At 38.2% G+C, this 24,604-nt stretch overlaps 1 protein-coding gene across 6 annotated transcripts in view; it reads right to left on the bottom strand.

Annotated features, from left to right (window-relative positions):
• The window catches only part of ENAH (ENAH actin regulator), an 87,401-nt gene that overhangs the window by 30,102 nt on the left and 32,695 nt on the right, over positions 1-24,604 (bottom strand). For all 6 annotated transcript variants that reach the window (XM_048937926.1, XM_048937927.1, XM_048937928.1 and 3 more), the window contains exons 2-4: positions 12,493-12,658; positions 11,198-11,375; positions 2,087-2,171 (exon numbers count right to left, since the gene is read on the bottom strand). In XM_048937926.1, the coding sequence (XP_048793883.1) occupies positions 2,087-2,171; positions 11,198-11,375; positions 12,493-12,658 (429 nt within the window). The remainder of the gene's footprint in view (positions 1-2,086; positions 2,172-11,197; positions 11,376-12,492; positions 12,659-24,604) is intronic.

Consider the following 24,604-nt stretch of genomic DNA (forward strand, 5'->3'; position numbering starts at 1 on the left):
CAGCTTCCAGATTCAATAAGATTCTTGAACAACTATGAAAGCAAAGTATAACATCAACGAGTTGAAGATCTCCCTTTAATATGCCATTCTTCACCGACCACTCCTGTGGCAAAGTATTTGTGAGGCAATACTTGTGTCTATTTGTGCCTAGGGAAGCCCTGAAGTTACAAGTCACTGAAATTAGCCCTGTTTCAAAAGCAGGAGGTTAGACCAGATGATCTTTACAGGGTCCTTTTCCAACTTCACTTATTACGAAAGCAGATCTTTTATTCAGACCTAGAATTAATCACCCAAAATGTATTCTCCTAAACGTTCTTAATGTGGAATTTGGTCAAACACTACTAGATTGAGGGATTTTTAAGGGAAGGGATATAAGGGATATAAGACCAGCACTTAAAAGAGAATTATTATCGAGTCACACCGTAAACAGAAACCCTTCGTCCCAAGAGACACATTTCAGTAGCAATAGATCCTGCAAAGCTTGCATTTCTGTTGATGCATCTCAACTCCATATTCCTTCCCATACAGTAACATTAATTCCCTTCTCCTGTGCTCTCACGTCTTTCTGCTCCCAACAGTACTCAATTCTGCCCACTCTGCCACTGAGACTAGAAATGTCACTCACAGTCCTGTCAGAAGTAATACATACATAAGTGCTTTTTTCCCCCAACTATTTACTATTCTCTTATCATAGGGAGGCTGTTGTTATTACAGTCTGAAAGTTGAAAGTGCATAAGATGTAGCTCAGAGTTAATTGAACTGTATTACAATCATATGCTTACAAAGACAAAAAAACAGAGACAGCAGAATATTCGTGATACGTTCTGATAAAATTGTGTTTCTCTTAGGCTTGTTGACACAAAAGCAGTATTTTCCCCACAAACAATCTGGCTATCAACATGAGTAAGTACTCATTCTAGTTCACCATCTTTTTTCATGGGCAGAAAAAAAAACAAAGACAAATCAAAAACAGGACCAGATTTCAAAGAGGACGTTATCTTAGATGAAAAGAAGCAGAGCACACAGATCAAATGAGAAGTGAAGCCATAAGAACACCACCTAATAATACGGCCTTTATGCATAAGAAGTTTCAAGAGACTTTCAGAGCTCTTCATACGGGGCAGCACTTCTTTCTGGTGACATCCATTTACAGTGCCTCTCTGCTAAGTATTTCAGCACTAGAAATTGCAATTAATAAAGCCTTCTAAAGGAACAGAAAGGGAAATAACATTAAAAAAACATTACAGTGGAACAAAAAAGATCAAAAGAAAACAGCTATTTAAAAAATCTGTCAAAAGGAAAGAAACATAAAAAGAGACCTTTATCATGACAGCATATTTACACGTAAACACCTTAAACAGACGGGTTTGTAATGAGCTTCTTGATGTTCGTTTTTAAACAAGGGAACTGTCAGATAAAGCAATTCCTCCTCAGATTTAAGAAGTGTCACATACTGCTGGAAAGACACAGGCAAGTATGACCAATGTTGATGTCAGTACTTTTCCCCACAAGTGTAGAGAATTCATGTAATATATTATATGAATTGTTTGTAAATTGGCCATCTGTTTTCACACACCTCTACGTAAACTAAGCAAAAAGTGTAAAAATAGAAAAATCTTCAGTACTATTGCCAGTGAGACCCAGCACATTAACACTGTTCCTGTTAGCACTGAAAACTATTATGTACATTTCACCGTCAATCTGGACCACTTACTTTTCATTCAAGGACCCCATTCCTTACATCTGTACTCTGTGTAACCCAAATCACTCCTAGCACCCCGTCTGGAAGGGAACAGTTAATCTCTGGGAGCGGTTTGATGGTAAGACAATCCAGGACTGCTTCGCAGGCAGTGAACACAGTCCAAGACCTTTGTTTTTTCACTTTCAACTCTGATACCACTACCCCAAAAGACCCTGCCATTTCACACACTATCCCAGAAACTCCCCAAACAGCACCAATCTGTACTGACAGGCAATAAAAGAAGGACTATGACAGTTTGGAAGTCCTCATCATTTAATTTCTCATTATCAGTGAAGGGCAACTACACTCTTCAATTGAACAGCTTGCTCACTTACAGTACCATACCTTCTCTGGATGTCCAATTCTTCTTGTGATGGGCCATTTTGTACTTGAGAGGGAAGCTGTGAATTCTGTCGAGGCAATGTAGGACCTAAAAGTGAAGACAGATCATAAATCAGTGGTTTGGACTTCTACTCTGTGAGGGGGGGTGGGGGGGGAGTGCAACAATCTAGGCACATGAACAGCCACTGCATGACATAGAAGCTGTCTACTCCTGCTTTGTAAGCCAAACAAGCTCAACAACATAATACAGCAAATAAAAGCTGCAACAAACATTACCTGATCTGCAAAATGGATTTATTTCACATGGATGAAACTTTTACAGAAATGCAAAACAAGTTTTTATAGATGATGGGACTTAACAAAAGCTTTGAAAAGCACCCATGTCTGTTCTTTTCTTAAACAGTGAGCAAATGTTCTTGGAGGAACAGAAAAGGCTCAAAAACTATAGCACTCACCTAAATAGAACACTGCAAGTTAAAAAATAAAAAAAAAGGAAGAACAGGAGAAAAAAACATCAGAAGCTTATCACCATACTGAAAGAAGGAAAACAAAGTATGTTTCTACAGATCACACCAAAATTCATTCAGATTTTAGCCTCTCAACTTGGATCAGAGAAAATCCTTTTTGGGGTAGGCAAATATTGTGTCAAAAGGAAAAGGCACGTAACTATTGCAAAAACTGCACGCTCTACTAAACACAAGAGATATAAACAAGAAGGACATCACTTATCTGTGACTTTTTACTGGTGGGCAATTCTAAAAGCAAAGAGGCTTTCCTACTTTGCTTGCAAATACCTGTACAGTACAAAATTATTTAAGAATTAACAAAATTGAAGGACAGAAAATTGGAATTGCATACAGGACATAGTAAATGCTTTTTTTTTTTTTTTTTAAAGCAAAAATGGTTGGTAAAACAAAATCAATTAGATGGCAGCTACATCTAAGATTACAGAACTCAGCATCAAAGAGAAGCAGGACTAATAAAAATTGATCCATTTCCAAGGAGGTCCCAAAGCAAAACAGGAATTTCTTGCCAAGATTCCACAAAAGTAGTTAAGAGTGGGGGGGTTGTAATGAGATCTCATCCATCTCAAATGTCAAAATGTAGATGCCGTTTGCCATCTGAACTTGGGAAAGTCATCCAAAACATAAAGAGATCATATGCAACACACTGAGACATAAAGGACAGTTAATCTGCCTCAGATTCAGCAAACAAGTGCCCTGTTCAAAGGCAACACAACAACAACAAGGTTACTCAAAAAAAACAGCACTGTATTCTTTCCACTGTCATCATGCATTCAATGGATCCTAAATACGCTAAAACTTTCTGTATCCTACAGTTAAAGTGTAACGTATAAACTTATAAAATACAGAAGTGGAAAGTGTATTACAGAGGTTATCTTTCTTATTTTTTTCAGCAAGCATCAGGTCCTCATGTCTAAGTGCACACAAAAAAAAGTGCCTCGGATGCACTACTTTTGCTTGGAGCATCATTAAGAGCTATCAACAAATGTGAATCTTTATTACTTTTGATGCAGAAGACCTACCTATAATGACAATTAATAATAAAATTGTCAGTAAATGGAAATATACTGGTCATCTGGAAAGTTTTTCTGCTTTAAAACTTCTGAAATTAGATTTCTCTGCTCATCTCTCCTGCATGACAGCTGCCAGGCTTTTATGCCCATTAAGCTGTGACTGAAGCTCTCAGGCAGCCCAGGAAGCAGCCTGGCTGTCTGCACCATGCTTCAGCCTTTCATGGCCTTTTAGAATTAGACGCTATCCAGGAGCAGCTGTATGGCTGCACAAAGGTACTGGATGCCACTAAGTGCTGGCTACGTCTCACATATTCCTTTCAATCAGACCTGTCATTTATCAGAACAAACCACATAGGTCTAAGCATTAGAAAACAAAGAACAGAAATTAGAAAAAAATAAGAACAACTTTTGATGATGGCTTTGCTCATTCACTAACTGGAACTATAACACAGTGGAAACAACTTGATCAAACCTACACCCACATAAAGTGTTCACTGAAGACAGAAGGGAAAGGAGGGAAACGAAGTAACACAGATCGGTTGTTGTATCTTGCTTTTGTTATTCTACAAATAGAATTTGTACTTAAAATGATCATGCTCTACCATGGATCACAGCTTTGTGTCTCATTGCCTCAAACTTCTTTGCAGAATACATGGTGCCAAAACACGCAAGCCAAGCTTGCAGAATCTAATCAACCCACCCTAGCAAGTTCTGGTACTTCCTTTGCATCTGTACATGCAAGAAACCCAAACACCTGCTAACAATTAACACAGTTAGGTTTAGAACCTCACATTTTTGCCATAAGAAAATGCAACCTGAGCATAACAAAGGCTTTTAGAAAAGAAATGGTGAGCTGCAGAGCCATCTGGCCTGTTCACCAACAAGTTTCTCTCTGCAAACACACACTTCTAAAAACCCCACCATGCTGATGGATGTAGGCAAGTTAGAAGGTACACATCAAGTGGCAAAGCATATGTCTGATGCTATAAATTCATTTGTTACAACAGCCAAGACCACCATTTCCTTGCTAAACTGCAACCCTTCAGAAGGGGGGCAAGATGCTATAAAAACTTAAAGCAGAAGCAAGCAGGAGCTGGGTAATAAAAAGCTTTCTCAGAGGCTTCAGGATACTTCGGTAACATCAAGCTCACAGAGAAGCAACCACAGACCCTGCCTGGAAGAAGCCTGAAGCAGCAGGATTACTATCTTGAAAGATCAGTAGAAACCAAGTACAACGTGAGGCTGAATGGTCCATGCATTTTGAGTTTCAAGGAAAATCTAACATCTTTCCTTCTCTCAGGAATGTACAGACAGTGCACTCTGGCATATTTTAACAGAGGATATGATTTCATATTTCATCCATCTCCTTTAAAGGCTTTCCGTTTTTCAGCCTGTTCTCACCTTTGCATCTCCCTTTCTCTGCAACAGTTTGGACAACTGGCTAATGAGAGATGGACTGGAAATCCAATGCATCAGGAATCTCCCCAGGGGAAAAGCCTGCCAAAGCTGCCTCGCCCAGCAGGTCAGGGTCTGTCCTGGTTCTTCCCACAGATGACTCTTGGCACCACTCAAAGCAGGACATCAGGCTGCAGGCAGCTGCATGGGCCAAATTAAGCATCTGCAGTATCACCTTTCTAAAATTGACTTAACTCCACATGACTGTTCAAGAGCTGAATTTATTAATTCCAGTTGCATAATGCTATGAAGGTGCAGCTAGCAAGTTGGCAGCAGAAACGCATGATTTTCTCAATGCCTTTCAGCCTGCTTTCCCCCCACCCCTCAATATCTGCAATTATGTCGTCCTGCTTTGGAGCTTTACTTCAAACTCTTCACCTCGCCTTTTTTAACATCCCTTGTCTTACCTTAGTAGCATTGCCAAAGCACCTGAAGACAGTACATTCCTGCAAGGCAGTAACCATAAAAAACAACAGGGTATCTACTATTTGATACAGGAACAATCCATGAACTACAGGATATCCAAGGACCTGTACAAGATCTATACAAGGCTACAGAAGTGCATCTCTTCATTTAGTAGGACAGGCTTGCTTCAGAGCTGGTCATACAGGGGTAGGTCAAGCCAACAAACGTATAAAAATACAACTCCAATACAACTGCACTGTTCAGAATACAGCAATAAAATACAAGCTTTTAAAAATTAAGTGTCTTTAGAAAAACTTGACCAACTGTATCACAGGAAATTTATTTGGGGGTGAAGATATACAGAGAAGCAGTTATAAAAACAACCCAATAATTATGAATTCCCATTGCTTAATTCCTCAGCGTATCAGCACCAAAACTACATAACATATCCATTATGTAGCCTGATATTCCAATCTAAGTAGGAATGACTTTTCAAGGACAAATGCAGTGAAAGCAGACAGCAAGTTAATTTGTATAGGCAAACGCTATAAAGGTAAGTGCATTAAGAATAGTAATGAAAGCCTTTTCCAAAAGGTTATAAAGGACAACTTGAACAGATCTACCAAGCAAAGAACACACTCCAGACGAGAGTTCAAAACTAGAATAAAAAGATACAATTCTGCTGTGGAATATAAGAATTTTTATAATGCAATAATAAAATTGTGTATTTTAAAATAAATGCTTTTTCATCTTTTTAAACAAATGGAAAGCAGACTTTATTTATTTCCCACTACCAATCCCTAAAACAGGAAAAGTAGCAATGGCAAAGTAAGCTCTTATTTGTCTCTACTTCTTCTGCTCAGAGCCTGTCCTACTGCTGTGCATCACAGAATAAAACCTTGGCAGTGCTGCTATCTACTCCTCAGCAAAAGCAAAGTGGCACCACTCACCTAGACCTAGATTTGGATTAGGGATTCATAAATAAAATTACAGCAGTCAAAAACCAGGGCATTAACAAGTAAAAAAAACACTACTCAAATACTTCTGCATAAGCTAATCATTTTCCATTTAAGACTTCCCAATCCTTCCAATATCTACATCCTCATATATGGCTCTCTTTTTATAACTGCCTTCAATTGAATTAATAGACTCATTTTGATTTATTTTAGCAGAAGGGTAAGTAGGTTATTTTTTTCATTCTTTTTATACAGAAAGTCAATACTTTTCATTTCACTTCAAAGATACTTTTAGTTGATCAAGGTAATAAAAGGGGCCAAGAATAAAGAAGACCTTCAAAAACACATAAAAATACATTTGAATTTGAGTAGAGATAAGCCTTCTATCAAAGCCAGCAGAGCCTCCTTATCAGCAGCAGCAGAGCCCTGAAAATAAAACTGCTGGGTGTTACACTTGGCTTAGGAACAAGCTTGTTTGGCGACCTTACGCTTGTGGCTTCCCTCCCTACCACCATTCTACATAGGAGGAAACAGAGACAAAAGCTTCTAGAATATAATACTAAGGTCACTTAACAAAATCACACAGTATGTCTTTAAAAAGAAGTCAAAAGTTAAATATATCAATCTACTGCAAGCTATTACGTTTTTTCCCCGATTCTGCAAAAATTTCTTTAAATAGCTATCTTACAAGCAGTAACTGCTTTTGTATAATGCTAAAGAAATGAACGTTTATAACAAAGTGATATTTCCTCAATTACATTCTTGACTGTATGACAAAGCTGCTTGAAAAAGGCTTCAGATTTAGTCTAGCTACAAATTCTACTGGGAATATTTAAGACAAATATAACTCTCAGGAGAAAAACATATCATTATCCAATGCTTATTAAACAGAATTTTATCCATAAAATTAATATACTTTTACCTATGATTGCTATTCAGTTAAGACCAACTATCAGTTTTTCATGAAATTCTCTGGATTTCCAGTCCAAACCTCAACACTTCCATGTGATGTAACAGGTATCCTCAATAACCATACAAATCAGAAATACCACAAAGGTAAAACTTAGAGGTGAGCATATCACTGAAAACTGAGCAACTCCCCCTGCCCTTCTCAATACCACAAAGAAGTTGATGATCGTTTTGATAATCTTACACGCAACTCAACTGGAAATATTTTGTCTAAGCAGCAGCTCAATTTATTTCATATCAGGACTTTGGCATATAAATCAGGATTAGTTATTATAGAAGCTAACAGTTAAAAAACCTCTCTTTAATCAATCCAATATACAAAAACAAGAGGAAAAGCTTACTACCAAAAACAGAGACATTAGCTTGCTCTTGACAACACAGGTAATACCACATCACATTCCTATATTCTGACAGGGAGTGCTGACAGCCTGCTCCAGAGTCACCGAGAGGACAGGTACTGAACAATTACAGCATTGCAGCAGAATCATTTTTCTCTTGATACAAGTTTTAGCATGATGAGAAACACAACAGTGCAAGGAGAAGCTCTCCTTCCCCCTACTTCCCCTGTACTTCTCATTCCAGCCTCCTATAATCTCTATACGTAATATCATGAGGCAACTCCAGTTTCCACCCCCAGTTTATATTTCCCAAAGACGCTAAATTATTCAGTCTATGATATGAATAAGTCCATTCAAAGATTTAATTAACTATCTTGCCAAAAGAGAAAGGACCATATGTAGCTGTAATTCCAAAGCTGTGAATAAAGCATGCATTTTTTCCCCTGTAAAGGTTTGATTCTTTAATAACTAAACAACCTAACTCCCAGGGTTACTAATCATTTTAAAGAAACATGACTTCCAGTTCCCTTTTTACTGTTGGATCAGCAAAATAAAGACATCTTGGGAGGGAAAAGGTTCTTCTCTTCTTCCTGATTTTCATATGAATTAACACATCATGTAAACAAAAAAAACAAATCCAAAAAATTGAATCCTACATGCGCATGATTATATTAAAAAGAATTAGTATAGGCTTACTGACAGTTGTACAACACCTTTCAGTTTTCCCTCACCAGCTTTCGCTGCAAACAACTTTAAGAAGCAAACTGCAAATATACCTGCTTTCTTCTGTTAGCAAAGCCTTCCTGGGACTAAAGACAAAGGTGCTACAAAATAATACTACTTCCAAAAACATTTTCTGCAGTAAAACTGAATGATATCTGTCATCTTTATTCAATTAAGACCAATTACCAAATACCTGGAACACACAGCATGCAACCTTTAAGCCAGAAATCTTCTTCAAATGACCTCTTAAACTGATGACATATTTGTCATTTGGATAAGGTGTAGTACCTCTTGACTGCCTGCAACAATTACTTTAATGAAATGAAATCTTCCCAAGTGAGTGCCAGAAACAAAGTTTGGTTTCTTTTAATACATCTCCTGAGCAGGAGTCCGTAGCCTCAGTAGGCTGCCTTCAAGTCTCAGCAGAAGGCTTCCACTCTGCATGCTGTCCTTCTGATATGGTGTGCAGGGGGCCCAGCTGCTCTGCTCAGCAGAAGCACAGGGATTGCTTGAACAGCTACTGCAGCCACACAAAATTGAGTGAGAACACATTCAGTTCTGTATTATTCCAATAACCAACATTCAAATGTAAGAGAAATTGCAATAATCACATAATCAGCACTCCAGATCAAGGAGAGAAAAAAAACTAGACATGCAGCACATTTCAAACAGTTTCACTGCCAAGCCAGCTTTGAGAAAAACACTTTTTATTTTTTTAAATCAGGAAATTGCTGTTTACAGTAATGTTTTTCTTCTGCTCCAACTTCCAACGCTTTCACTCTGCCTTCTAAGCTCGTTCGAATGACAAAACGCCTGTTGTGCTCAGTACTGCATGCACCCTGTCTGCCCCTGCAAGTCCACTAGAGGGAGAGAGATACTAAACTAAGCTTGCAACGAGGCCACTACGAGTAGAAGACCAAGGACATTTTTTTTTTCCAATACATGCAGGAGAAGCAGATGAAGACTACATAATTTAAAAAAAGAGTAAGCTCTAACAGCTCCCTGGCAAACCAAAAGCACATCAACAAAATAATCTTTAATATTCCCCAGAAGTCATTTAGATTTCTGTGAACCTTAGCATAATGCCACAGCTTTATGAATTTCTTAACAGTACACTCAGCTAGCATTAAAACTGGATTTCCTTCTACGAATAAAAATAACCAAAGTGCTGAAAGGAATTACCAAAATGAAAAACACAGCGGGAAATAAGGATACTGCAAGAATCAAACTTCCACTGTAAGCAATTTTCTAGAAGTGAGGTTTATCTATGCTGGATTTTATTACTTAGATTTTAAATGTTCTTTTAGATACACCAAGAAACACGGCAGTTTCTTTTGTTTTATTTTACAGGAAAGACAAGCTCTCCTCTTTAGGTACACACTTTTGAAGCAGTATCACAACAACAGCTAAGATACACATCATACAAATTTTTACAAGTCTAGCAGGTAAATCAGAAAAAACAAAACCAACCAATATATAGCATGTTGCCTTTCACGTACTAAAACAAGCTGTATGTATGCATGTGAATGCTTTTACAACCAGCACTGCAAAGCGAGATGGTTTGATAATAAACACCTGGAGCATATGAAACATTTACAGTCAAATAGTCCTTAGGAAAAGAGAACTCTAAGAGAAAACATCCAGGCAGAACAGGATACACAATTGGATTACTTCAGGTGGCAAAAGACATCTTAATTCTAGCTACCCTTTATTCTTTGGCCTCATATACAAGCACTGCAGAATGCATCATCCCTCTTGGTGCAGACAACTTAGAATCTAAAGGCAAGTTCTTGAAACAACTCTCACAATGAAAAGAAACCTAAAAGTCACCTTTTTTTTTGCTGTAGTTAGGACAGCTGTAGTAAGGTTACCCACAGCATCTCTTCCACAAGAGAAAAAAACCTGGCACAGAAGAACTCTCTCTTGTTACAAGGGCAAACTTTAAAATTTAATGAGGACAAAAGAATTCTATTTGATTACATGAACACAAAGTCTCTAGAAAGTCTTGTAAAATAAAATCTCCCTCTGCGGATGTCCCAATGTTATACTGATCATTTTGCTGTAATATCTACCTAGAATAGATCACAGATACCACATGAAAACCTAAAGCCACTAAATTCACCACTAAGAATTAAATCTTCAATATCACCTATTCTCCCACTGAAAGAGAACAAATGAAATAATAGATTTGTTGTCTAAATTGTATGTGCTCATCTTCTCAATGTTATTCCTAGGATCTGAAGTCTTGATGCAAGAAAACTGTATGGTAAGAACGTTATTCTACTATCAAGAGGACAACACCAATTCCTAAGTTCAGAAGTAAAAAAAAAAGTCTAAAATGTTCATAATAAACAATTACTCCTCAAGAAGGAAAAAATACTGATAGATATTAAAAACATTGAATAGTTTTAGAAATCCTGAAAAATATCCTGATTAAGAGTTACACATTTCTTGATCAGGCATTTTTTTTGTTTCCCAAAAAAAGTCGAGTCAGTAAGTTTCTACATATAAGTGATGCCATGAAAATAGATTGTTTTTAGAACTGCATCCTCACAAACAGCATCAGGTTAAGAAGCACTATTAATCAGTAGCAGTTCAGTACACAAAACACCCAAATAATTAAATGGACTAGAGGCTTAATCATGACTAGAAGACCTACTGACTTTTCTGCATAAACATTTGAATGTTTTCATCCCTATTTGATCTACCTCCAAAAAGTTAAAAGACTTACCAGCTTCCTGGGAATTTAATACTTCTAAGGCATGCATCATGGCACTTGCAAAGACATTGGCATCTTCTTTGCTGCCAAAATTCAGACCATACACTTGTCTAGCATCACGCCACTGATGGAAGGTCTGTGTAGCCTGATTGTACTTGAGCCCTTTTGGAATGGCACAGTTTATTACCACCTACAACAGTTAACAAATGGAATAAATAAAATTGCTGTTTCATTGCAAGTTTCATTTCAATTTTATGGACCAATATAAACAGTTTTGATTTTTAGTAACAGTAGTTGTGCAAATGCATCCAGATTTCAGAGACCGCCTTGGTCTTCCATTAACCTCAGAGTACTTGTTGAAAATATACATATATTCTAACGAACTTATCACCTTCCTCCTGTGGATGCTGCATCCCTTAGCTTGCAGCACTTTCAGCAGCAGTTTACATGGACTTCTACTATGCATCATAAGGCATCATCCTGCAAGATTGTTACAGCTCACACAAATAGTGATAAATTCTAACCAGTACAACCATTTATTACCAGCCATCCAAAAGATCTCATTGCATTTGGTAACTATATGCTCTCAGCTTTTTCCACTATCAAAAAGAAAACTGTCCTCAGATGAATACACAGGTACTATTTATTACTTGCAGCAAGTTTTTAGTGACAAATCACACAAGGTATTTTCAGTCTATGCCCCAGGTACATGTTAGAAGATAAACAGAAGAGATTCATTTCATGAAAAGCTGGAAAAGGGGTTATATAAAGAAATTCTCCTCAAACAAAAAAAGACTACAACTCCACCCCAAGTTATCACAAAGTGCAGCAAATTTTACAAGAGTGCCAGTCTGTTATTTAATCAAGATCTATTAAATTCTTCATTGAGGAATTACAATATTATCAGTTCTGCTCCCTTCTGAAGCTCTCAGAGTAGTAGATTTTTTTTTTAATAAATTGCTCTGAGGAAATGAGTAACTATTTAGCTAACTGCAGAGAATAGGGAAGAACAGAAGTCCTTAGACCCAAACTCTGACTTAAAAAGAGAATCGCATCATTTACATCTACACTACCACTCTTCCTTCCCGGAAAGGAAAGGTAAATGCTGTACAAGGAGAATACTTTTAAATGCATACAAAGTGCTTAGTTTTATGGCGAAAAGGTCATAATAAAGTTTCCTTATTTGAATTCAAAATGAAAGTATATTTACTACTTGAAGTTCCCACATTACCAAAGATGCATTTCTTAGTGTTAAAAAGAAGCAAAAAATTAACGTTCGTATTCAGAATTTTTAGAGATTCACCTACCTGATGATCTTGAATCTTCCTGCCCACAACTCTGAACGTGTTGTTGCCTGTGTGATGATATATGTGAACTCTGCTGAATCCAGTTGATCCACCAGCTGGTACCCATTTCTTATTGGCATCATCGTAGACCATTACAGCAGCTCGTGCTTGGCAGATACTCTGTTCGCTGTTAACATACAAGTATTTCAGATCAGAACATTAAGATTACTTCAGGCAAATTCTTTTCACTCAAAAAGTTGAAGTCGCACTCCTTGCAGCTTTCTTACTTTCCGTTAATTCAAAACTGCTATCACTTTGACATTTTGCTAACAGGCAATCTTTCTGAACATGTACAGTCAAGACAAATGCAGTATAACTACTAATGAAAAAAGCATTTACTTTTCTTTTTTTTTTTTTTCTGCACCTTTTCTTAGCGGTTTTCTTTATGTGTTTTCTTTTGTCCTCTCCATCAACTATGAGCTTTCTAATTAAACACTAAAGCTACATGCAACATTTTGGACTACTAGTAAAGAGCAAATAATCTGGAGCTGTACTAGCTTCATACAATTTGCATTTTCCAAGGGGAAACTAATTCTACAAGAAGTTAAGATGGAATGTCCAGGCTCCTGTTAATACGTATGAGGAAACGAACACAATTGCATGCATACATACATAGATGCTAGGATGATGTTCAGCACACACAAGTTAATCTAGCCATAAATGAAATGCTTTTTGGTTTTGATATATTTTGCATCAGTTAGCACCTAGAATTTACATCTCCTTCCTAAGTAAGTGTTCTGTTAATTACTGAAAACTGCAATTTCAACATCAGAGGACTTTATTGACATTCACAGCTAATCCTGATTATAGCAGTCATCCAGAAGCTAAAGTACAGCCTAAAGTTAAAGGCAGAAAATCACAAATGGCATCATAATAGAAATGAAACTAAGGAAAGCAGAATGTACTGTAAACATGATTTATTGCAGGGGTGTGGATGGGACAACACAAATTGTCTTTGCGGGAAAAGTCCAGATGCAGACAGGACATAAAAATAGAAAGGAATGATTTCTTATCAGAACGCCAAATTCTCTGAACATTGCACTTCAGCAGACCCAGCATTACAGAAAACACATGAGATGCCTGGCTTGCAAGGAATGCAGTGCACCATTTGGAGAACAGAAAAAACTGAGGAGACATGCTTCTTTTTTTTCTTCTTAATAAATAACAAAAGGACAGTAATGAAATATTTGTTCATAACATATAAAGGTGGAGAAGACAACTCCCCCCACATTCCTACTAAAAAAAGAAAAGGATCAAGAGATTTTCCAATATCTCATCTGCATCTCCTGACACAAGAAAATACAGAAACGCATCCAGCCATTTTGCTAGCTTTCAGTAACAATGGTTTTGACAAAACACTGCACCAATTTCCATCACACTTCCCCCATGGCTTTCTAGCTAACAGAGTAAATGCTCAACACCAGAATGGTGGAGAAGAAAGAATACAGAGATCATGCTTCTTACAGCAGCGACAGATTCAAGATCAGGTGAAGAAATACACTCTCAATTCTAAAATGACACGTATTCTAATCTCACTATCTAAGCTCATAACAGGAGAACAATCAGTGGGCCACCTTTTTTGCAGACAGAAATTAGGTGAACACAAGTAGAGTAAGAGTATAATGTATGAACTATACTGGGAAAAGAAGCGCTGTATACATATCTTAAAATCTATCGCTTAGACCTGAAGGACCACATCTGGTCCAAAGAGAAATGCAAAGATTCTTGTAATCCTCTAAATAAAACAAGCTGCAAATCTCAGATGCTTCACAAGTCGTATTAAAAAGCACAGCACAGGTAGATGGTGTTCCTTCATCTGAGAGGAACACAATTCAAAAACATATTAGATTTCCCTATTTAGAGTCTTCTGGCAACAATCTTGGCAATGTTCAGATCCAGAAGTGCTCTGCACTGATCACAAAGTACAAAATAAACAGCAGTGGTTTTCTACATCACATTGTAGTTTTTCTGAACCTACAACAGTTTTGCTACATCTGAATCTGGGTTCACCTTAAGCATGATAAACCATACGTGACAGGACCGAGATACTGATTTGGAAACAGAGCCACGTGGTTTGCAGAGTTCCCATCGAAAAATAAATTCATCTCAGACTCACAATCATGTGGCAGACAAAAAAAAAAAATCATTTAGATCCTATTAAAAATTGAGACAATAAGCTAATACATTCCAATTACAGCACGGTAGTACCAGAGAATGATTAAGTAATGGTACAGTGATCAGAAGACTTAATTAGTAGTACAGACCATCAAATTCAGATGCTCTTTTTCAGTGCCTTCTTATTCTCTGCCCTACCACAGTCCTTCCATGTGGCTAAGCTCTGGAGAAGCTCTGTTTTTACATGATTTTTTTTTTTTTTTTTCAACATAAGAAAAAAACTACTTATTTTACAACTATTCAGAATGTAAGTGGCACAATTTAAAGCACAAACAAAGCGGCCTTGAGTTCTACTTCCAGCTTTTCTTTAACAACTGTTCTAATTATTTTTAGTTCCACTTTTCGGGCTATGCCTTACAACTGGAAATACTATACAAAAGTCTCAATCACTAATATTTCATGCTCCATTTGAAATAAAATAATTTTCTTAATAGCAGTGGGTAATTCTTACCCATACAAAGATACAGGATGATTCACATCGTTTAAAAAAGGCAAATACCAACAGTTTCCAGTTGACCTACTTGATTATTACAAAATAAGCACTCTACCTTCATTTCACACAAATCCTAAAACTAAAATTTTCACATTCCATGCCTATAATTTTCCTATCCAGGTACCAATTTGAAGGCAGCAAACTCCCCTCCTGCTAACAGCTCCCACCATCCATCACTTTGTTTACCAGCCTGCAGCATTTAAGATAGACAAATGAAACCATTGCTATCAGAAACAAATTAAACCATCACAGTGTGCTAGTCTTTTCCCAGCGTTCAATAATTGTACTTTACTACACAGAGGGAAATGAATTCAATTTCTTTCTCTTAGGAAAAGTTCTGCACTCTAAAATGACTGCTACTTATTGTGAAGAATAGTAGGAAGGCATGATCTCTAGCAGAAATGGATTCTCAGGCCTTCTCTTTGATGTTTATTTGAGTACAACAGCCAACACTACAAACTAAATATGCTAGGCTCCCTCCCAAAATTCTCCTTTTTTAAAACAAGAGTCATACCTGTGCTCCTGACCTCACAAGGCTACACCAAACCAAACAGCCATGAGTGTACCTCACCACCACGTCACAGGCACGTCTAATAAAAAACAAGGCTTTATTTTCTTTCCTTGATCCACCTTCTCCAAGGAAAGCATCAAGTTTTATGCAACGACTGTTAACCAGCACCTCACCCATACTCTTCATATTTCTCCACTATACACAAACTTCAGTTCAAAAGGGATAGGAGCCAAATGAAACAGAAGAGTGCTCTTTATCATATTCTTTGTTCTTCACGTTTATTGCACTTCCCTGCTGTATTTCCAACAGGAAGGTGGTCTTCACTCATCTCAGTATTTATACGTGACCTCTTTACAGCCCACAGAGGCTATAATGCCTGTGTTCCTTTGACTGCAGTACTCAACTGTCAGATGTAAGGAGACAACTTCCTTCATCACCTAAAAGCCACTGTGGTATTATTACAGCACACATTTTCAGACAGATTGGGAATGAGCAAGTTCTCTACAGTGATGCAGAGGAACAAATGGAAAAGGGTCATCACCTCCCTGCCATGCCACTAGGCCTTCCAAAGCACCCTTCACTGACTCGCATCTCTACTTCTTTTCCTTCTTCTGGTGTATTTCCCAGTGTAACAGTCCCAGGAGCCGTTACATTCTGACTAGCCAACAGAAGCTCTTGCTGGGGTATGTGGGAGAACAAGCAAGACATCTCCCTCCAGCTTCCAAGGCTGCTGCCAAAACACGCAGCTGTTTCCAGGGGCTGACTGCCAGCTCACTGGGCCAGTGGGCTGCAGAACTGAAGTGACAATCTAAATCTTCACTCCATTAAATGAAGTGATTATCTATTTCCAAGTAAACTTGCTGAAATAAGCATGTGAAATGATATCCACAGAAAGGAAGATTTGTGCCTAAACAGCGCTTACCAAACCTTAGGAAACAAAGCATACAAGCCCTCTCCCCAAAATTCAAAGCTTAACAAATATCTGAATAAATATACGTTAGCAACAGTTCTATAGACATAAAGCTCTGACTGTTGAAGCCAACTATTATTCTGAATAAATCCACCTACAGCAATATTATATAAAGCTGAAGACAGGGGGGCTGGTTTTTGTTGGGGGTGGGGGGAAGTAAGGGGAGGTCTGGCACTCAAAAAGCTCACACAGAAAAATATAGTAGTAATGAATCATAAGATTGTTCTTAAGGGAGAATATACTTTCCTCCTCCAGCGATGAGATCATATGGAAAGTTCAAAAACCACAGCAAACTGACCCCTAACAGACATGATTCCTTTGCCCAAATGGAATGTGCTCCCTCTTTCACATTCCAAGTTCTTAAGCTCAGTGCACAGTGACACCAGCAGTCTGCTGAGCTAAGCCTCCCCCAGCAAAGGGGCTGCTTGTTTTCCCTCCATTAAGGGATAAAAAAGGATGAAGGTTGTAGATGATCAAATGCATACAGAGAAGTGCAGGACTGCAGCCATAGAAAAGACAATTCAATGTACCAACAAAAGCAAGGAGAAGGTTCAGAACCTGAGCAGTCTCAGCCTTTAGTATGTTACTGATATAACAACTAGAGTCGTGTTTGTTAAGTCATATCCACTACCACTTCTTTTGGCTATTCAGTGGTTTTTTTGGCTGGTATTTTCCCAATTCATGGAAACAACATTCCCAAATGAGCAGTCTTTGTAGGTCAGAAAGGAATGGAAAGATGCTGATTCACCAAATGCCTACTTAAGATTTTCAAACTGCAACACATAGCTAGAAAACCACAAACAATCCTAATACTGATGTCTTAAAATAGAATTTTACAAGCAGCACAATGTAGGTCAAAATATCCAGCTCTGTATCTAGGTGGAGTTTTGAAAGATGATTTTCTCTGGTTGTTCCTGAACCCCTACCGGCATGATACAATGAGAATGTGCGTTCTCCACTCTGTTATTAAAAGAAAATATACCTGGTACTGCAGCACTGCTTTCTATCAACTGAAACAGATACTCCACAAAGTTGGCATGTATTCTAAGCTGCTCATTTGGCTCAATTCAGTAGTTATTTGCTAGCGTATTAAAGTTAATAAGATGTTTCTAATGCCCTTAAGTTACTTTTCTCTCTAACTTACTAACTGAGCAGAAAGAACCTCCATTTTTTTCCTGCATTACAAAAATCTAGCTGAATATGATGCTCCACAGAAGCACTGGGAGCCTGGTACAGCAGAACGAGCCATGTCACCTTGTTGCATCCAACCTCATATAACATGGCTTGGCCACTCCAGGACTTCCGATTGTACAGCATTTAACTCACTTTCTAAGCTTTGGAATAAGAGCAATATGAGACCAGCTGACATACTTAACGCCTGCTTCTCATGCAGAATCTTTGTCTGACATTAGGATCACCCTGAGGACAAGACTGGCTGTTGATTTCTTAGAACAGGTCAAACTCATCCACAAGTTACCATTCAACTTGGAGGTGAAAGCAGAGGAAGCAGCTCCAGATTGCTTCACTAACAGCTCCCTTGTAACGTGTTAATTCTTGCCTTTGCTCAGAAAAACCTCTTTTTGACTGATAACTGAGAGATTCATTCATCTCTCCCACTTTTTCCTTCTCATGAATTACTCAGAACAGACTAGCTGGAGTATCAGAAACCAGACAAATCTGCATGGGAAACTCTCTACTAGACATAAAACCTACTACCACTGAGGCATAAAGGAAGCTGAACCTAAATGCTGGGACTGAAAGCTTGCAAAGGAACAAAGCTTTACTTTTGGCACAGTGTTTTGCAATGGTTTATTCTGAAATTTTATTGTTGTACAGCTTTTCTTCCCTCAGTAAATGCCTTCAACAATGAAAATTGCTTCTCAATTTCTGCATAAAATCATTTAACATTATTTAAGAGCAGCCTGTTTTTATAGTAACTAACTTACAGAATACAATTCTTATTTTGCTGAAGATCTGTTCTTTTAGTTTCACAGTTTTATCAACAGACCTGGCAGCAGGCGGCTATTGGAGAGGTTAAGGAAATCACTGCAGGAAGAAAGTATCATTTAAAACAACAGCTGAATCTCAAATGGAAGTATTTTTCATATGATTTCTAAGCCTATGAATTCTATATTTTTAAATTCTGCTGCACATTACCACATTTACCATGAAAGTATTCCATAGAAAGGCCATGCAGTCACTGAGTTGGCAACTGATTACCATCTCTAGGTTTGTCATATGCTGAATCACGTAAAAATACAGCAATTATTCTCATTAGAAACTGCTATTTAAGTTTGAAAACACATTGGCTTGAGTCAGACAAATGCTCACAGTTCAGAATATTATTTCAGAAATATCAGACATGCAAATTTCTGTACAAATTGTTTATTTTAATTGATAATAATAAAGTACATGCAAAAGTAGTCTGAGAAATTGTAACAATGAATATGTTCTGAATGCAGACAGTACAAGGACTGAAACATCACAGAAACCACATGAAAAAGTAACAAATTGTAACTACTCTGTACACAAAAGAAGCCTCTTGTCACTTTTTTAAGCTGGCAAACTGTTACAGCAGACAAAAGAAATGACAATTTGACTTCTTGTTTTTTAAAAAGAAGGAAAAAAATCCTTAATTTTGATCATCCATAGTACACACTGCATTCCATAAAATTGGAGATATTCAGAAGTATCAGCTAAATAACAGGGTCCAAGCCAACACACCATCCGCACCACTTCACCCTCCACAGGTTAACTGCTTCCCTTCATTTTTTCCCTTATTTGTGTTAAAATACTATCTGCATATTTATCTGCTTTGGGGCTGTAAAGGAGGAGCAGTTTTGTCATAAATTGCCGTTCAGATTCAAAGGCTTCCTTATAAATAATTTGGTGTGGAAAAAAATGCAGCACTAGAATGCTATGCCTTCAGAATGCACACACCATCTCGATACAGGCAATACTTGTAAGAGACAAGGTTCCCAATGAAGAACTTACTTTGCACAATCAAACACTGTACATTTGTCCAAGCTCCAAGACCAAAAGAAATAGCAGGTTTACTTGAAATTGCAAGTTGTGAGGAGAAGAAATAAGAGTTTGGATAAACTGGAATTTTATACACAAGATTTGGTCTTCACCTTCTATACAAACTTAGCGATAAACTATTTCCTTCAAGTTATTAATAGCTTTCATTAATTAACTTCGAGATAATATTTTTTCAGTGAAGTAACCTCTAAGCAGCAAAAGCAATCTTTTTTCCCCCTAATTTTCTACATTCTTCATCCTATCAAGAATCATCAAAATGTTTTCCAACAGAAATTTTGAAAAATATCTGAACTATGTGCTGGCTGGCTGTTTCATTACAACCAATTTGTAGGAGGAATAAGATCTGTGTAGACACCCTCATGCTGCTAAAATCAAATCTTATGTTTAGACTCCAGAGACCCACAATGGGACAGTTCAGTTTACACTTCTGCCACGAACTCAGCCATACCATTGCTTTCTTTTATCCTCTTACACAAGGTGCTCTCTGAAGTATGCCATTCCTGGTAATTTATCCAGATTTTTTTTTTCCCCTGAATATATTCCACTCTTAAAAGCAAATCTATTTTTCCCCACAGTTTCTTCACACATTTCAGGAGTTTACTGACACTAAAAGATTATGCAGAATCTAAGTGGTAATTTAAGTAGATTAAGATTCCTCCATGCAGATTCAATGATTCAACGCAGTGGCATTGCAAGCCAAAAGTTCTGCTACAGTCTGGCAAGCACTGTTTGGATGGCGATCTTACTTCATGGTAGAACAGAAGCACAAGGTTGCTACCAATGATCTTTTGTACAACTTGAGAGTTTTCTTAGATCAAAAATATCCATTATGTCGTAACACTCTGAAAAAATCAGATTTTCAGCTTATACACTTCTTTTGACAAAGCAAACAGATAACAAGCTCCATGACACAATCTAGGACGAACCAATTTGCAAGCATCAGACTGCTGTGACTGAGCAAAGCTAGCAGTCGTAAAATCAATACATTTACTGAAAAGGAACTATCATAGCTTTAGAAGTTGAAGTCTATTAACTTCAGACCAGTGCCAAAAGCTGGCCAGATGCATTCCTTCCTTCCTATAAACTATCTTTTTTTATGGTTTGTCATTTTCAGTGCTCCAGTTCCATAAATCTGAGCCCAGTTGTACCATGGGAAGCTTTCAAGTGGGCACGAAGAACAACACCATCTTTAGCAACTAGATTGACAGTTGCTCACAATTTCCTGTGAAAAAAAACACTTAACACCCATTTCCCATCTCCTATACATCTTTTAACAGAAATGACCTTATGTGATTTCGTAAAACTTTCAACACACGGCACAAATCACAGCTTCCAGAGTCCAGGCTGCCAGTGCAATCAGAGCTCTTGAATGCACTCTGCAACACAATCCGTCATTACACTACCACTGCTGTGGATCACGTAACCCACTTTACTTCCAGATAAAGGATACCCTGTTCCTCCTGGAATAGTACGACAGTAGCATTTTTACATTACTTATTTAATATAATGGATGCTTCCGATGTAGAGAGCTGTGTAAAGGGGATGTGGCTGATCTGTGAGTCATTGCAGCCCCAGCATTAATACACAGATACGCAATTCACTACTCATTACAATGATTCTTGTAGGAAGTGTCTTTTTAAAACTTGCTTCCACCTAAAAATACAGAAGTGAACAGCATACTTCACACTCTTGCTTTTGAATACTGCATTGATATTAATAAGAATTAGAGAAAACAGGGCTCCGCTGCAGAAACAAGGAGCATCTAGCAGCAGAGAACACAGAAAAAGCTAGAGATTGTCAGCCCCACTCTCTATCAGTAAGTCACCTTCCTGGGTCCACAAGCTTCATGGCAGTCTGGAAGAATGCAGTACTTAATGCCTGTGCAAATTAACATTAAGTAGGGGCTTCATTTCAGCATACTGGACACAGAATTATATAGAGCTTAACAGCATGCACTCAGTGAGAGTGGAGGTTCTGAAGTGTGATATCACGAGGTCATACACATCTTCAAAATGTGAGCAAGAGAACAAGAGGACTTCTGGACAGCTGGAAATAAGCACATGTTGTGACCTTCACAAACAAGTGGAAGCACTAAGACCCAGGGAGCCACAGATCAGCCTGGAAAGGGCTGTTCAGAGAAGCTGTGGGTGAACCACTCCTGAAGGCACTCAAGGCCAGGTTGGATGGGGCCCTGGACAGCTGAGCTGGCAGGGACAGCCCTGCCCATGGCTGAGGCTTGGGGCTGGGTGGGCTTCAATGTTTCTTCCAACCCAAACCACTTTATGATTCTATGATAGGGCAAATACTCTTAGAGGTCTTGGTACAAATGTCTGGAAGTGAAGAAGGCAGCTGGTGACAGACAGCAAGGATACTCAAGGACAAATTATACCTGATCAAGCCAATTGTCTTCTGTTGCAAGATGACGACAAATGTCATGTAATTAGACTTCAGCAAGGCCTTTGGCACAGTGTTCCACAATAGCTGAAGTCAAACTAAATAGGGTCTGAATGCATGGGCTACAAAGCAGATGGAGAAAAGTCATCTAGATGTTTAGGCTCAAAGGGTTACAGTGAGCAGTTTGAAATCTCACTGGTAAGCTGTTACTGACAAATGACTCAGGTCAAAAGCTGATACTGTTTAATGTCTTCATTAGTGACCAGGAAACAGCTTTAGCAAGTCTGTGGATGGCTGTCTCAAACAGGGAGAGCAGATATGCAGCACAGCAAAGCTATGCTAAAGCAGTCTGCAGGCTGGATGAACCAGCTGAGAGAAACCTCAGGGGCAAAAAACTACACCTGAGATAAAGTAATGACCTGTCTGTAAGAAAGTGATTATTCCCCTCTATGCAACACTTGAGATCATATCTGGAGCATCATGTCAGGTTTTGAGCTCCCCAAGTACAAGAAAGACTGACAAACTGGAGCAAGTCAGAAAACCATTAAGGGGATTAGAGAAAAAGATGCACGAGGAGCAGCAGAGACAGCTGGGTGTGTTTAGTCTTAGAAGAAGCTAAAAAGCACGCACAAAATTGCCATTCTCAACTACTCCACAGCTCATTATAGAGAACACAGCCAGCTTCTTCTCAGAAGTGCACGGGGATGAGAGGTAACAGCCAAAGGTTATAGAAAAGGAACTTGCAACCAGGTTAAGAAAAAGTTACACCAGGAGAGCACTTAATGGCTGGAACAAGCTGCCAGAAAAGCTAGCTGTGGAAGCCCCCCCCCCCCCCGAAAAAGACTTCAGAATTCAGCTGGACAAGGCCAAGAGCAACCCAACCCAACTTCAAGGACAGCCTGTATTGAGCCCAGGACTGAAGCTCAGGAACTCCCAGGACTCCCATAGTGACTAAATTCTAGAAGGAAAAAAGATCCTTTGAGGAGGTCCTATTGATTTGCAGACATATCATCAAAAGTACCTTATTTATGACAATTACTGCCTTAACACCTCATTTTACTGGAATGTTCTTCCCAAAAATAACATTGTGCATTTCACACTTGCAGTTTCAGCCAGTCTCTCCCATAGTATACAAAGAAAGACCTTAAACACTAGTAGTCCTGCTGCTCAGTGTCTAAAGCTAGGGGGTTTAAATGAACTGTGCGTTTGTATTACTGACCTGTTCTACAAAATAGATGTCTGTATATTTAAAACAGCATCTGACTGAGCTATTTTAGAATGTTATGATTAGCAGAGTAACTCAGTGAGTCTGAAAGGAAAACGACATACTACAGCTCTCAACTATAGATGAAACAAGTGAGAGAACTTCAAAAAACATGGAACTGAAGGACTTGGGAAGATCCAAGGGTAAGTAAACATCTGAATGCTTTTCCTTTTTAGATCAAACAAAGCTTTTGGTCTTCACCAATTAATAGGTCTGCCTGAACTTCTTGTAATTCTATTATTAAATATGTATCAACTATTAAAGGTATAATGAAGTGGGACTGAAATGTAGACACACTGTTTCAAATGAAACACTGCTAATCGGGAATAAAGTGGAAGGACAAACACCCAAACACCTTATACGCAATATTCACATTCCAAAATGCTTCCACTCTTCCCCTTTCATTTTCTTCTTGTTCTAAAAGTACCCAGCAAACACACATGGAATTTGGTACTCCTACTTAAGGAAGGAAGGAAAAATGAAATGTGGTTTTTAAAAGTCAGGTGAGTCATTGTTCTGCAAGTTCAGAAAAAGGAAGGAGGAAAAAATAGTTTTAGGAAGTTGTAAGAAAAGTTCAGTCAAGAAGAAATTAGTAACAACTGCTGTTATGCATCAGGACAGTTAACAAAGGAGTTGGTAGAACTCCCTTTCACATGAGATTCTTTTTCAAAAAGAGGTTAGAAAAATACCTGTCAAGGCTGATCACAGCATCTTCAACTCATTGCTCCAAGGAAAGTGATTACAGTAGTCATACCTTGCTGTATGCCAAAGCTCTTCACAACTATTTTCTCTTCCTCTTGTCCTCATCCAAAGTTTCCCTATTTCATTTCTACTGTGCTACACTTGCTGTAACCATCCCACTCTTTTACCTCTCTCTCCTGTTCCTCTTCCTTTAAATTACATTTCCTTGCTCCTCCAATTGCTCATACATCACTCCCTCCACAAACATTACTTAACAGAAGGGGGAACGACTGTTTATGAGGGTAGACAGTGATAAGACAAGGGGAATGGTCTTAAACTGAGACAGGAGATATTCAGGTTAGATATTAGGAGGAAGTTTTTCCACACAGAGGGTGATGACACACTGGAACAGGTTGCCCAAGGAGGTTGTGGAAGCCCCATTTCAAAATACACTATTCCTTTCCCATATGCTTCAAGCACACACCTGCCACATGCCCTGCCAGACAAAAAAAATAACATCTGGTAATGAAGAGTATTCATTTT

The sequence above is a fragment of the Lagopus muta genome, chromosome 2, assembly GCF_023343835.1.
Source record: "Lagopus muta isolate bLagMut1 chromosome 2, bLagMut1 primary, whole genome shotgun sequence".
NCBI lineage: Eukaryota > Metazoa > Chordata > Aves > Galliformes > Phasianidae > Lagopus > Lagopus muta.